The 14,414-nt window shown below is 47.3% G+C and overlaps 1 protein-coding gene across 1 annotated transcript in view; it reads left to right on the forward strand.

Annotated features, from left to right (window-relative positions):
* The window catches only part of MYO18B (myosin XVIIIB), a 186,471-nt gene that overhangs the window by 31,227 nt on the left and 140,830 nt on the right, over positions 1 to 14,414 (forward strand). The window contains exon 11 of the mRNA XM_065417569.1: positions 2,932 to 3,076. Coding sequence (XP_065273641.1) covers positions 2,932 to 3,076 — 145 coding nt within the window. The remainder of the gene's footprint in view (positions 1 to 2,931; positions 3,077 to 14,414) is intronic.

Below are 14,414 nucleotides of genomic sequence, written 5' to 3' on the forward strand. Positions count from 1 at the left end.
TTAAGGCCAGAAGGGACCACTGTGATTATGCAGTCGGCCCTTCTGTGTATCACAGGCTGTTGAACTTCCCTGAATTAATTTCTGCTTCAAGTCCCATCATTGTGAGCCAGGCCTGGAGATAGGTGCCCCGGCCAGGTCAGATGGTGGTGGGGGTGATGCCGCCTTAGACCCAGCAGACCAGAGGTTAGGGCACTCAGCTGGGAAGTGAGCGACCTGGTGCAAGTTTCTGCTTTGAATAAAGCAGAGTGGGGATTTGAACCCGCCGCCCTCACCCCAGGTGAGTACCTTCACCACTGGGCTATTGGGTATAAGAGAAGCAGCTGCAGCACCGCCTCCTCCAGGAGTGCTGGTTAGGTGAGCTTGCAGCATGCATATGGCACCCGGCCCCACAATGAGATAGCTAGGAGAATGCCTCACTTGTGAATCTGGCTGGGGCTTAGACCCACACTAGGTGGTGAGCAGGTCAGTGGTGTCAGAATTTAGGTGCCTTTGCACATGCCCACTGGCAGAAACAGGTGCCTACAAGATTTCACTGGTGGAAACTTAAGCACCTAGAGAATTTAGGTGCCTATAGGGTTAGGTGGCAGCTGAGAGGTGGTTTTGTGAATGCCAGTGACACCTAAGGGGGCAGTTAGGCAGCTCAGTCCCTCTTGTGAAATCTAGCCCCAAGTATGTATATTACTGGTTGGGACGTTATTTTGTTTGCCCATCACAACCGTAATCAAGTCACGATTGCGTACCTCTCAGCAATCACTAACTTTTAGTTCTGTGAGCATGACAACAAAAAGCAACAGCAAGTAGAGTATAGCCGTGGCTATGCAAGCTGTGGGACGGGCTGGCTGCCATGAGGACGTACCCGTCTGAGACCCCAGGCAGGGACTCGGGGTGGCTCGCCCTTCCTGCTGCTCATGCCATGTCGGCTACACGCTACTTTTAGTGCGACTATGTCTTCTTGAGCGGGGAATCGCCCCCCCAGTTCCAAGTGTAGCCATACCCTTAGTTCACAGCAAGCTGGGGTGTAAACCTACCCCACGCAGTGTCCCTGGGGACCCTGCAGCCCCACACGAAAAGTTCCATGGTGCCCTCTGATCTACCCGGCTTTGAAATGGGAGACGCGCACTAGGGAACTGGTAGTGCACAGCTGAAGGGGTCGCTGGTTAGTGCATGGCGGGGTAGATTTACACCCGGCCTTGCTGTGAACGAAGTGTTTGTGTAGTGTTCTGTAAACATTCCTAGAATAGAATTCTCTCATTCTGCAGGGTGGCCCAAGAAACACGCTGATAAAGCAAAGTGATCATTTTCCCATCTTCAGGATTTTTCCTCAAGGATACCCACACCTCTCACTGACGTCAGTGGGTTCTTAGCACCTCTCAAAATTAAATCTATGCTTTTTAATTCATGTACAGCAACCAGGAGCCTTTAAAAAAAGAGTGGTACTGTACTTTCTGTCTCTGTGAAGAGCATAGGTAGGATTAGCTGCATATAAGGAGAGTAGTTGGATTCTGAAGGGTCTAATAACAGTGATGAAGATTCCTGTATTAAAGAGGTAATGGTGCTGGGTTCAAAGGCATCTGGCCAGTCCCAGGCACTGTCTTAGCACAGCTATGAGTGCTGCTGGCTGGAGGACTGAGTAGAGAAGCGCAAGGATAAAGACCCTAGAGCTCCATTCCCTTGAGCAGCAGAAGTGCATTTTGGAGTCCAGATCTGGATCTGACACTTGTAACTGTTTTCTCACTCTCCCGCTGTGATGGACTGCAGGAAACCCCGGCGGAGGACCGTCCTGGTCTTTGGTGGGGGGCTGGCATTCAGATTCAGAACTGAACTGTGCAGCACAGCCCTCTCCAAGGCAGATGGGAATTTTTGGCAATGCCTCCCCACAAAACATGCTGCATGTGCTTTCCCATGCTCTGAACATTAGCAAACTGACAGTGCAGCAGTGAAGCCAGCCAGCCCAGTGCTACCAGGGCCTCTACTACACGCCTAGTGTTCGAGGTGCCAGCTTGAATCTGCATAGACATGTTCATACTCTAGGGGGAATCACTAACATGCTGAGCTTGGTGCTTGCGGCAAAGTTCCAGTCAAACTCTCCTGCCCAGTTTGCACTGTGTTTGGCAGCAGAGCCAGGCTGAGGTGAAGACCAAAATGACAATAAAATCCAACTCAGCAGGAATTGCCCTGGGGTTGCCACCGTTCCTGCCTGTACCTCCTGAACTGAATGCGACGTGACAGCCCAAGGCATGACTAAATGTGCACTCGCATTAGCAGGCAAAGTGCTGGGCTCATGAGACCTCCTTCAGCCTGGGAAGGAGAATCAGCGCAAGCTCCTTCGGCACCAGGGCAGGTTTACTCGGATGGCATCTCTACACATACCAGGCTAATTGTGATCTTTAGGGCTTGTCAAAACTCGGAATCTCCACGTTGAAACTGGTTTTCATTCTGATTCAGAATGAAATAAAAACAATTCAAAATGTCCCCCAAATTTCTTTTTGGATCAATTGATACATTTTGTTTAGATAAAATTGAAATGTTTTGTTCCAATTCTAACTTTTAAAATATTTATTTTATAGTTTATAATATTTATCAAATAAATTTTGAAATGGAAAGTCATTTCAAAGTGAAAAATCAAAATGCTATCTCTCAACCTTATCAAAATGCTTTTTTTCAATTTTTTTTGTCCCAGAACAAAATTTTCTCCAAAACATCACGTTCCCATGAAAAGCTACAGTTAGGACATTTTCTGAAGGAAAAATGTTTGGCTGGGAAATTTTCGAGCATCGCTAGTAATTTTCCACCATTTCCTCTCTTGGCATCTTGGTGCCCTTTTTAATTTCCCACCAAGGTTGAGACTGAGTATTTGTGTTTTCAAGAATCCCCTGCTCTAGCTTTAGAGACAATTACGTTTCTCTTGTTGTTTCTTTTCCCTCCTTTTAGACTGAAGAGAAGCAGAAGGCTTCTGTGGCATTTGCCCAGCTTCAAGCTGCTATGGAGACTTTGGGAATCATGGTGGATGAGCAGACTGCCATTTGGCGTGTGTTAGCAGGGATCTATCACCTGGGAGCTGCAGGGGCATGTAAAGGTAAAGGAGTGCTTGCACCTCTCATCTTCCTTGTTTTCCTACAGCTCTTACCAGGCTGCTACTTGTGCAGGGGGAAGAGGAGGGGGAAGGCAGCCCAGACGGATACAAAATTTGACCTGAGAGAAAAAGTTGTAATTAGATTGCATAGTCCACGCTTTAAAGTCTAACTAGATTTCAGTTATTTCCTCCTCTGCTTCTGTGTGCTGGTCTTTCTGTGAGTTTCCTGCTTTTTAATGCTGAGGTCACAATGACAGGAATGCAAAGTGGAGGTGGGAGTTCTGTCACCTGAACTGAGACAGACTGAAGCTCTCAGGTTACATGATCATCCTGCCATCTCCCTGACTTCATTGGCTACCAGGGGGTTGAACAGGTGTTACTGTCTCAAAGTAAAGAAATAATGGGCTACTGGCTTGGCCGGGGTGATAAGCTCAACACAAACTGAATGCTACAGATATTAGATGATAAAGGCATTTCTCTTGTAGATATCCATAGCAACTCCCAGATAACAGTGCCCTCGGCCCCATTGTAGTGTTAGTCGGCAGGTTTGGTACAGGGCCCAACTCTCCCCTCACGCAGTTTAAATCCATGGCATTATGCTGGTGTACAACTTGTGTGAGTGAAGAGTCAGGCCTACAGAGTCCATCATATTGTGTCCTGGGTTTAGAGACGTTATGTTCTGGATTGTAGTATATAGGCTATACCGTAGACAGTTACTTCTATTCCCATCATTCATCCCTTTCCTAGGCATGTTCAAAAGTACACTTTACTTTTCACCAGAAACATGCCATTCCCAAAGCAATGGGAGTATGAAATATGTGCTGCCTTCTATTACAAACTTGTGACATGCACAGAACCAAGAGCTGCTGTGAATCAGAATAACTCCACTGAAGTTCAATACTGGGGTCAGTGGAGTGACACAGATTTACATCAGCTGAGGGCTTGACCCATATATCTCCAGCAGTTTGCCACATCACATGACTTAAGCATTCAGGAAGTAACACCTACTAGGAAGCCTTTGCCACTGGTTCATCATTCGTGGGAGTTCCTTGTTAATTATTTGGGACCTGAATGTTGATTGTGGGGCAGGGGAGGGGAAGACACAAAGAATGGCATTAGTGAGGCCTCATCTGGAGTACTGTGTCCAGTTTTGGGCCCCACACTACAAGAAGGATGTGGAAAAATTGGAAAGAGTCCAGCGGAGGGCAACAGAAATGATTAGGGGACTGGAGCACATGATTTATGAGGAGAGGCTGAGGGAACTGGGATTATTTAGTCTGCAGAAGAGAAGAATGAGGGGGGATTTGATAGCTGCTTTCAACTACCTGAAAGGGGGTTCCAAAGAGGATGGAGCTAGACTGTTCTCAGTGGTACCTGATGACAGAACAAGGAGTAATGGTCTCAAGTTGCAGTGGGGGAAGTTTAGATTGGATATTAGGAAAAACTTTTTCACTAGATGGGTGGTGAAGCACTGGAATGGGTTACCTAGGGAGGTAGGGTGACCAGATGTCCTGATTTTATAGGGATAGTCCCGATTTTTGGGTGTTTTTCTTATATAGGCTCCTATTACCCCCCACCCTCTGTCCCGATTTTTCACATTTGCTGTCTGGTCACCCTATAAGGAGGTGGTGGAATCTCCATCCTTAGAGGTTTTTAAGGTCAGGCTTGACAAAACCCTGGCTGGGATGATTTAGTTGGGGATTGTGCAGGGGGTTGGACTAGATGACCTCCTGAGGTCACTTCCCACCCTGATATTCTATGATTCTAAGGCTACTGGAGGAATTCTCTGGAATGTGTTAGTTCCTTATACACCCTACCAAACACAACCATCAGTATCATCAAGTGGTCCAGAGAAATCCCATTTATTTCTCACATCCGGGTTTTGCCAGACCCACCCATTATACTAATCCCACTGCCTCCTGTCTCCCTTCCGGTGTTCTGCCATGTTTGGGAGGATCGGTATACATGTATGGAAATGAATTGTCTTTACTGAGCTTGTTCACATTCATGGCCCTTGTCTATGACAAGGAAGTTAGTTGTTCCGCCTCACCCCAAATTGCTGTGTCTGTCATTCCTTAGCATTTTATCAGTGCTCCAGGTAGAGAAGAGGCATGGTCACTGAAGGAATTATCCATCCTAGTTTGTAGTATCTTACAGTGGTTGTGTGGAGATGCAGGTTCAGTTAGCAATTATTTTAGCTTCTCTAGAATGTCTCGTGTCATTGAATTATAACGGTAACAGTCTGAAGGAAGATTATAAAGACATCATTACTACTTGAATACAGAAATTGTCTTTTCCCTAATGAAGTATTTAAGCTGTGTTCTAACCTATTCTAGAGACAGCCACACATGATTTACACACTTCAATTTATAGGGGCTTAATAATGGGTGGCTTTAAAATCAGCCACAGGCATCAGTAGAAGTCTCTGCAACATATCCTAACACATCTCATGGTAATTTATGCCATTCATCATTTATTAATTATTTTAAATGGATGAACTTTTTCATCTGAAGTGTGTTCTCTCTCCCTCTCCCCACTCCTTTCCCACTTGGTAAATCTGTTAGCTCTATTTCTCTACAGTGCAGCAAAGTCTAGTCAGCCAGGACACGTGTCTGACATTGATTTGAGCTCTACCGGTCCTTTGGGACTAGGTTCCTCCAGCCTCAGAGTTTCCAGCAAAAGGCAAAATTGGAAACAGTGACCCCTCATTTAAAAACGAAAGAACTTAAGCACAAAGCTACACAGGCAGATAGGTGCCAGCACTGCCCAGGGAGTAGGAGACTGATAGAAACATTGCATTCTCACTGTACTAGAGTTGACCAATGGTCCATCTAGTACTGTATCTTGTCTCTGCTTCAGAGGAAGCTTCTCCCTAATCCTGGGGAGCTCGTGGATGAAGTAGACACTGAACCTTGAGGGTTTATATCACTTTCACCTTTAGAGTCTTCTAAATAAATGGTGGGTGGCCTCTTACTGTTCATCTAATTGGCTGCTCCTGAAGACGTTATGTTTAAAAAATGCTCCCCATCCATTCACAGTAACAGCTGTAGAGTATGGAGGGGTGCATTCCCTCTTTTAATCAAGTGATTATTGTTTGGGAAGGGGGAAAGGAAGGTTTGCAACTGTTAGGGTCTTGGGGGAGACTCACCCTGACTTTTTTAGAATGCTCTCAATTTGGAATTGAAAATTGCCTAATGCAAACACAGGAGACTCAGAATGGCCTCGTCTTCCACTTCAGTTCTTGAGGGTCACAGCTCTTGAGCCAACTACGCATCCGTGTCAGAATACGCAGAACAGTATATCTACTTTATGAAGGTGGGAAAGGCTTTAAAAATTCCCTCCTATCATAACTGGAGTTGATTTACTCAAACTTATTGAACTTTCAGCAGGGGCCTTTTGTCCCCTGTCCTGTGAGTCAGTTTAAGGTCAAGGGTCTCCTGAGTTGGAAAAATCTTGTAACTACTTGGGCAAGAATTGGAGTATTTAATAACGGGCCCAGACAGGGCTTGTGACTGCTCACAGAAGTGACTCAGCTACAGGATTAAAAACCAGAGCATGTCTCAGCTCCACTCACTCTAGTATCGATTCCCCTGTCATGTGTCAACAAAAGGAGAGAAATGAAAGGAAATGTGGATAAAAAATGGATCAAAGCCAGTTGGAGGAGGAGTCTCTGAGGGGCACTCTTTTAATGTGGTTAAACCTGTCACCCTGATAGCCATCTCTTCCCTCCCCCTTCTCATGAACTTTGAAGTTATGTGTTCAAAACCCTTTGCTTTTGGAAACGTCACCAAAGAGAGCTCATCCCCGCCTTTTTCATTCACGTTCCTCAACACAGCCAGACATTGCAGCCCTGTGGAACAGCAGGAGCGGCAGCAGCCTCCCTTATCTCAGAAACAAAGGCACTTAACTTGTGGCACACACTGTATTCACCCAGGGGAATGCGAGTTAAAGCATTTTCTTTGCAGATTGTCACAAATTTGGTTTGCCCAGGAATAGACAAGTGGCATCTATTGCTGGTTGAGAATGAGAAACTAGTTTGTAGCACTAAAGACAACAAAAAACGTAGGATTTCAAAAGCCTGAGCCATTTGGTGTCAGCTCTTCTTGTTGCCTTTGAAATGTTGTGACATTCCCTTTGTGGGAAAGGAGAATGACATCCAGAGGCCAGCAGGCCTCCTAGGGGCCCATTCACCTAAGCATTTTCAATCCCCTTTGTGAGTCCCAGTCTCTTACATGTGTTCCTGTATTCATTAGTGTTTTAACCAGGAAGGAGGTTTCAGGTGCAGTTGGAGGTCTGGAGTCAGCCCATTCTCAGTCTGTCTGTTTTGCTGACTGGTATAAAAATCACAGCGCCGATGTACTCCAAGCTAGGGCTTCCCACATCTTAGCATCAATAGTCAGGGCTGTTTCCATGGGCTGTCTCTGAGGGGAAATATTTCTTGAGGTATTTCTGTCCCTGCTGCAGTATACTGGGGATGTGCATTGTTCTCTACCCTGGGCACTCTCTATCTCCCTGGGGTGCTGAGGGTGCTCATCTCTAGCACTCTTAAAGCTGCATCCTTTGTGGTTGCTAAGCATGGAATTTAAATTTCAGGAGCTGAAGAAAGGGATTAGGGAGCCCGTCTGAGGCAGGGATTATTAGGTGGCATTGTGCAGAGCCAGTCCATTTTCAGTTTCTCTGCCAGATTCCATGGCCTTGGTTGGCGTCTGTAACAGGGTGTTCTGGTTCTTTACGGGCAGAGGCCTAGGGCCAGCCCACCCTGTTCATTCATTAAAAGCCGTTAAGGCGGGGACAGGAGTTCTCTATAAAGAGTGGGGCTGTCATTAAGGTGCAGGGAAGAGGAGTTTCCCTGGAGTGACCGCCTGGGTCCCCTTGGGAGGGGAGCATTGGGAACCTGCTGGGGGGAAAGGGGCTGCAGCTCTGGGAGGCAGGGCTCAGTAGGAATCCTGCAGATCCCGGGAGAAGGAGCAAAAAGCAGGCAGAAGGGGTGTCCAGGAAAGGAGCTGGATCAATGTCTTCCTGTGGTTAGTAAGGACACAGAGAGCCCATTGCTGAAGATCAACATGGAAAGGACTGGAGTAAATGACCCAAGTTTTTCCAGCAGACTGATCCTGTTTGAGAATGCTGCCCCGGTTGCTCCCACCACTTCCCCTTTAGAAAAGTGAGCTGGCACAGTTCTGCATGGGACAGAACATTACCTGGAAGGAAAGTCTCTGCATCTGTCTTTTCAGTGTGTTTGTTCATTTTTTTAAAATATTAAGAAAAGTGATTGTTATGCCTGGAACATCCTGTCGTGGCAGGACTTTGCTACAGGTTTACTTTTTAGACTTTGATAGGAGCAGTTTATTTTCAGAGGAGTATATTCTGCACAGAATTGCCCTCCACTGAAGTAAGCAAGGCATTATGGACTGCTGTTTGATCTCTTCCTTTCTATGAATGCTTTGAGAACATCCCCAGACATCCATGCCTGGCACATGTCAGTTAACAGAGTGTATTTCACTCTTTGTTCTGGGAGAGCTGGAAACTGTCCAGTGCCATCCTGCACGTCAAGTGCAGCTCTGTCTAGAAAAGTGATTAAGATTTCCACTTTGTTACTGCCCTCGCCTGCTTTCTGCAATTACTCTGGGTCATAGCCGCATGGTTTCATGAGAAAACATTTCTACCACCAGCCCTGTAGAACTCAGTGGGGCTATGGAAGGGTGAGCTGGTTTCCACACCTTCTTGTGTATCACAGAGAATATTGCCAGTAAAATTCTGCTCCCAGAACTATCTATTGGACATGAGGAGGAGGAGGAGGATGTGCAAATCGGGAGGAACCCAATGTGGTTTTCAGGTACTGAGATTGGAGGTGCCCGTAATTAGAAAAATCTTGCTTTGTCTGATCCAGGGGTGTTGGGATCTCCACCAAAGTGCTGCGGAAGTTAGACTTCAGGGCTCAGAATTGTATCTGCATCTTAATAGCAGTCTGGGTCTTGAACCAAACTGTTTTATTGCTATTTCCATCAGGGGAAGGGAAAGGAAACCTGTGATTAGTTCCCCTGAATACATCTATTGGAGGTACAGTCCTAGATTATATATTGAAATCTAGGCTTTAGATTAGCTACCTAGGTACTTACTTATTGCCCTAGTCTGATTGCTGTAGTATCTGAACATCTCCTGTTGGAGGCAGGGAAGGATTTGTGACGGTGTACCCCATAAGGCTTTATGGGGAGGGGGTGCTTATAAATGTATGTATGACATAACTGGAATATGTTTTGTGCTGCCTGTGCCAGGTAACATATCTCCGTAAAGGTTATGGTCTACTATATCTATTCATCCTATTTGTACATATATGTATCATTTTCTACTTGAGGTTAAGAATATGGGCTGTATGCCTGCTTGGTTTCTAAGTAAGCTTTGGAAGGAATTCGCCAGGTTAAGTACCTGATCAGGAAACACTTGGGGAACAATGCATCTTGGAATGCTCCAATCCACATAAGAAGTCTTCCTGGAGACATGCAAGATATCATGTGGACAATGGCGTCGGCCTGTAAAGACTGAGTCATGCACAGGATTATTATCCCCATTTTACAAATGGGAAACTGAGGCACAAAGAGATTATGTGACTTGCTCCAGGCCACACTGGAGGCATGATACAGAGCCCCCGTGCCTGGATCCATTGATGTGAAATAATCTCTCAGATGCCTATAGGGAGAAGTGACTGGCAGTGAAAATGAGCTATAGAAACCCCACCTCAATACCTCTTTTAGCTTTTTAAAATGGAAAGTTTCCAGAATCGCTCAGAGCCATTTAGATGAGTAGGGTAATGGGGATGTCAATCAGAATGTGAGAATGAGGGCAGCTCGCAGAATCAGGCAGGCGCTAATTACCCAATTTCCTGTGAGCACGAATGCCAATCAGGAATGGCCCAGTCTGACTTATCTCATCCTCACCAGTAGTAAGAAAATCCTTAAACCTGCATTACAGCTGCTGTTTTATGGCCGCGGAGATGTAGTGACCTTTCAATAATTGATGTGGAAATGACACTTTCTTAATTCCACCAAGGCTCAAAACCCACATTTACCCAAATTGTTCATTATTGTGGGTTGCTAAAAGGATGAAGTCTCCTGAATTATCACTGGCTCAGAGGCTGCCTTTTGTGATAAATGCAATATCAGATGTATCCCTAAGAGGGTGGCAAGGGAAGAAATCCAGCATGTTTTGGTGTCATCTTTAGCATGTTTCAGAACGTTTATCGTTGTCCCGGCTAAAGTCCGGCACTGGCTGACATCTGTGCAATGGGTGGGAATCTCCAAATGAAGCAAGAGCCCAGAGTGTGAGAGGCTGGGTTTTGCGTGTAACTTCATAAGCTTTACACAGGGGCAATTCTTCCCCTCCCAATGTTTTCAAAGAAATGCTTAAGGCTTAAAATCTTGCTTTAAAAACATTTTTAATCCTGTTTGCTGGAAAGCCAGTGCCAGGCTCCTTCTCTGCCAGCTGAATTTGAGGAAAGGGAGAGGAGATCCGCTGACTTGCTAGGAACCATGAATAATCTCTAGCTTCCTCTGACTCCCTGAGCTTCTTGCACAAGTGCCAGGGTGTTGAGCAGGGCCCAGATCAGACCAGTTCTGGAGTGGAGAGGCAGATTAGGGTCCTCAGGTCCAACCACACCCGACCTTGCCGGTTTGATTTTGGCTCAGATGCAGCCCCAATGGGCAGAAGTCTTGTGGGGTCAGGCAGCTGATACAGTGAGATTTTTTTTTTCTTTTACCAAAGTCAAAATCTTTATAGAACGGCAGGAGCGTTTTCATCACCATCAAGATCCATCAGCCTTCAGTTGTGGGAAGGTGGGTTTTTTTTGTTTTGTTTTGTTTTTGTAGAGCTTGCTCTCCTGATGGTGATGCTAGAACATTAACATTTGGCTCAGCTAAATCATATTCTGCTGTGTCTCACCCCATTGCAACGTCAGTGAAAAGCCTAACTACCTCTCCCGGCTTCCTTGCATCATTCATGAAGATGCTGCTTTGATAAATTCCATCTAGGCCTGCTGTTTGAATCTATGAATCTCTCCATAAGTTCTAACATATTCCTCTCTTCAGCACCGGGGCTTTCTTCCTTATGTTCTTTAAAGGGACAGGATGCAGTGAGATCATTCCTGTCTTATACGTCGCATGCGCTGAAATAACAAATCCACACAGGCTTCATGGGAAAGGCCTTAAAAACCACCCGAGCACAATCTTAGTGGATTTGTGGAAACCTGCCGAGTGCAGTGCTGAAGGGAAGGGGGTTCTGAGCTTCCATTTGTTTGTTCACCTTGGAGCCAGGTTTAATTTGGCAGGGGGAATGTGCTAGGAGAGAGGATTTGTCCCCTGGCAGCACAAAGCCAGCAAAGCCTCAAGAGGCCGAGGTTGCTGTGGGGTGTTTCGGAATGTAATAGCTCTCTTGGCGCTGCCCTGACGAGTGATGATAAACACCTGGTTTGTTGTGATTGCCGCATGAAGAGTCCTGGAGACAGGGTGGGCAGCAGCTTTTCCTCCGGCATCAAATGATCGGTCACTAGGTCACAAGTGACATGAGTTTTATGTTCTCAGCCCTTGTCCCTAATGGATATTTCTCCCTATCACTAAAGCCATGTGGTCTGCCTGGCCCGTTAGCACCGTGGCAGAACTGTGTGGAGCAAAGAGCGTTGCAGGGAAACTCACTGGGTTTTAGGTTTTTCGTGGCAATCCCGAATCTCAGCTTGGATTAGTGGAAAGGTTTGCTGAGGTATGTGAACCTGGGCCTCATTCCAGGTCAAATGTGCACTGCCTTTCCCACCTGTGGCAGAGGTAGGGTTCTTTGTTTAAGATATTGAGGGGGAACCATGCAAAACTCCAGGACTTGGGTGGAGTTTGTGCTTTGAGTCATTTGAAACATAAAGTCCAACTCAGGCGGTGGAAACCCATATAAACAAAAGCCAAAATACAAGTATGGGCCAGAAACCTCAGTTAGACAATAGCTATAGATTGGACAAAGGGTTTTATTTGAACCTGCCACCGTAAGTGCCCTTATTCTGCCCTTCCTGCCATCCAGAGAGAGGGCATCTGGAGATAGTGTCGCTGCAGGGAGCACACGGCATTGCTGTAGGTAGCGGGTCTCTCACATTCCTCTGCTGTATTTGCACTGAGAGCGGGTATTGGTTATACCTGAACCTCTCCTAAGGGGGCACCTGAGTGTTTCAGAGCCATGAGAACAAAAGCAGAGAAGTACAGGAGCAATTGGAGAATTGACAAATCTGCTGGTTTGCAAATAGCTCTGATAGATTAGAGCTCACTCAAGCCCTGGACTGGTGTTTACTGATCAGATCTGCACTCGCCAGATGTATTATCTTCTGGGTGAGAAATATATCAAAGCTGCAAATCAGAGAGTGTTCAGGAAGGGAATGCGGCTGGAAGCTCCCACTGATCCAGTGTATGCCCTCAGCTACCTCTGCTGGCATGGCTCTTGAAAGCCTCTGGCTGTGACTTAAAGCATCTCCCCCGCTGAGACCTCATGCAAAAGGGGGGGCGGGGCTGACAACAGCCCCACCTGCCCTCCTTCGCAGTGCCCCCACCCCCCCGGTATGGACTACTCTGTGGGCCAGACTGTGGCCACACCGTAGCCAATGCAGCTCTGTGCTCTTCCTTGAGTCCTCTGCAGTGTGCTGTTCCTTCCTGAAAGGGGTGGGGAAGGGGAAAGAAGAGTGGATGCTCCCCTCCCCTCTCTACGGGCTGGAGCAGCAGTGGTGCTCCTCAGGAGCTGAGGCCCAGTAGCGCTGGTGTAGCTGCACCGCCCAGCTCCCGTAAGGTCTGTAACGTTACCACAATGTCGCCCAACACGAGTATTTTTTCCCAATCCAAATGATATTGTTGGTCGCCCCGGCTTGGCCAGGCCTGAGGATTCCCACAGAATGTGTTCTCATTTCCTGGGCTGTTGTAACCTGTGCGGTGAGCGCTACTTCTGACCCTCAGCTTCATTGGCTTTCTCCTTGTCTCTGAAAGACTTTAGCTGCCTTTCCTTCATCCATTGCCCTTCAGTCCCACAGCCTGGCCGTTGCTATTGCCAAGTCACTGGCGGTGCGGAGGGGTCTGACTCCAGAGGCTTGTTACTACTGACATTGTTTCTCCTTCCTGTGATTGTTTTTTATTGTTATCATGGCTCCTCAGCCGGGGCAAGCTGTCTCTCCTCGCCCGGAGACTTGGCACTGTCTGTCCAGCGCTCTGACATCTTCATTACAAACCGGCTGCGAAATGCAGCCGGAATGGCAGATTTCTTTAATCAGGCCATTACACGGCTCTTCCCATTGTTATCCATACGCTCTAATGGGTCGTACATTAGCCAAGGGGTCAACAGAGAATAGGCTGCGGAACTGAGTGGAAGACAAATAAATTACACATCCAAGCAGGGATCAACCCTCCCGGTCCTCCCCCACCCACCCAAAGCCATGAAAACGGGCATCTGTGTTAGTCCCATTATCAGTAATAAACAGAAACGTTATTATAAAATCAGTGGAGAAAAGGGGCCGAGGTGGCAAAGTGGCTCAGCTGCTCGCTTGGCACTGTGGCTGAACTCTCCTTTCACAGAGCGGCGGAGTCCTACAGCATAGATGAGTGGTATGTACAGTGAGAGAGACATTGTACTAATTAGCCAGGGGTTTGAAACATAGCGAGTGCCCCTTACAGGCTGCAGGTCCCTCTTCATGTCCTGTGCTGTTTAGAATGAAATGACCTCGGGGTCTGCCAGTCCTACTCTAGCCATGAGTACAGAAGCAGAATAGTAAAATAAACCCACCCCTCTACAGGAGCCATCCTATCTCTGCTCCATCCCCAAGTTCCTGAGATGGGCATTGCAGTCTGGCCTGTGAACTACCAGAGTCCGTCTCCCAGACCATGGGAGTGGAGTGGGTTCCAGGGTCAAGGACCCCACCCCGTAAAGGCCGGGCCAGCACCTCCCTCTCTCCTATGTGGAGGATGCTCCATCTCAAGCCCCTCTGTGGACTCTATCCATGGATTATGGCACAGGGAGGAAAGTGTCTCTCATATAACCAACTCCTGGCTTTCCTCATGGGCAGCCTGTGCAGGTCCTGGAGCACTGGTGGGAGTCGCTCTTGGTATGAAACTCCACTTAATGAGCAGCAGCTGCAACCCTCCGTTTCTGGGTGGTCTCAAGGTGCAGCACAGAGATCCCAGCTCGAGGGGAAAAGGCCCCCTGAATCAGCAAGAAAAGGTTGCACCATTCTTAACCGGCACTGCCGAGTGAAGGGCTCCTGGGCACAGAAGCTGCCTGGCCATCCAGCAGCAGTGCCGGGTCTGACAGTGTCCCCCATGCTGCACGCCTGTGCCAC

Source organism: Emys orbicularis, chromosome 16 (genome assembly GCF_028017835.1).
Source record: "Emys orbicularis isolate rEmyOrb1 chromosome 16, rEmyOrb1.hap1, whole genome shotgun sequence".
Lineage (NCBI taxonomy): Eukaryota > Metazoa > Chordata > Testudines > Emydidae > Emys > Emys orbicularis.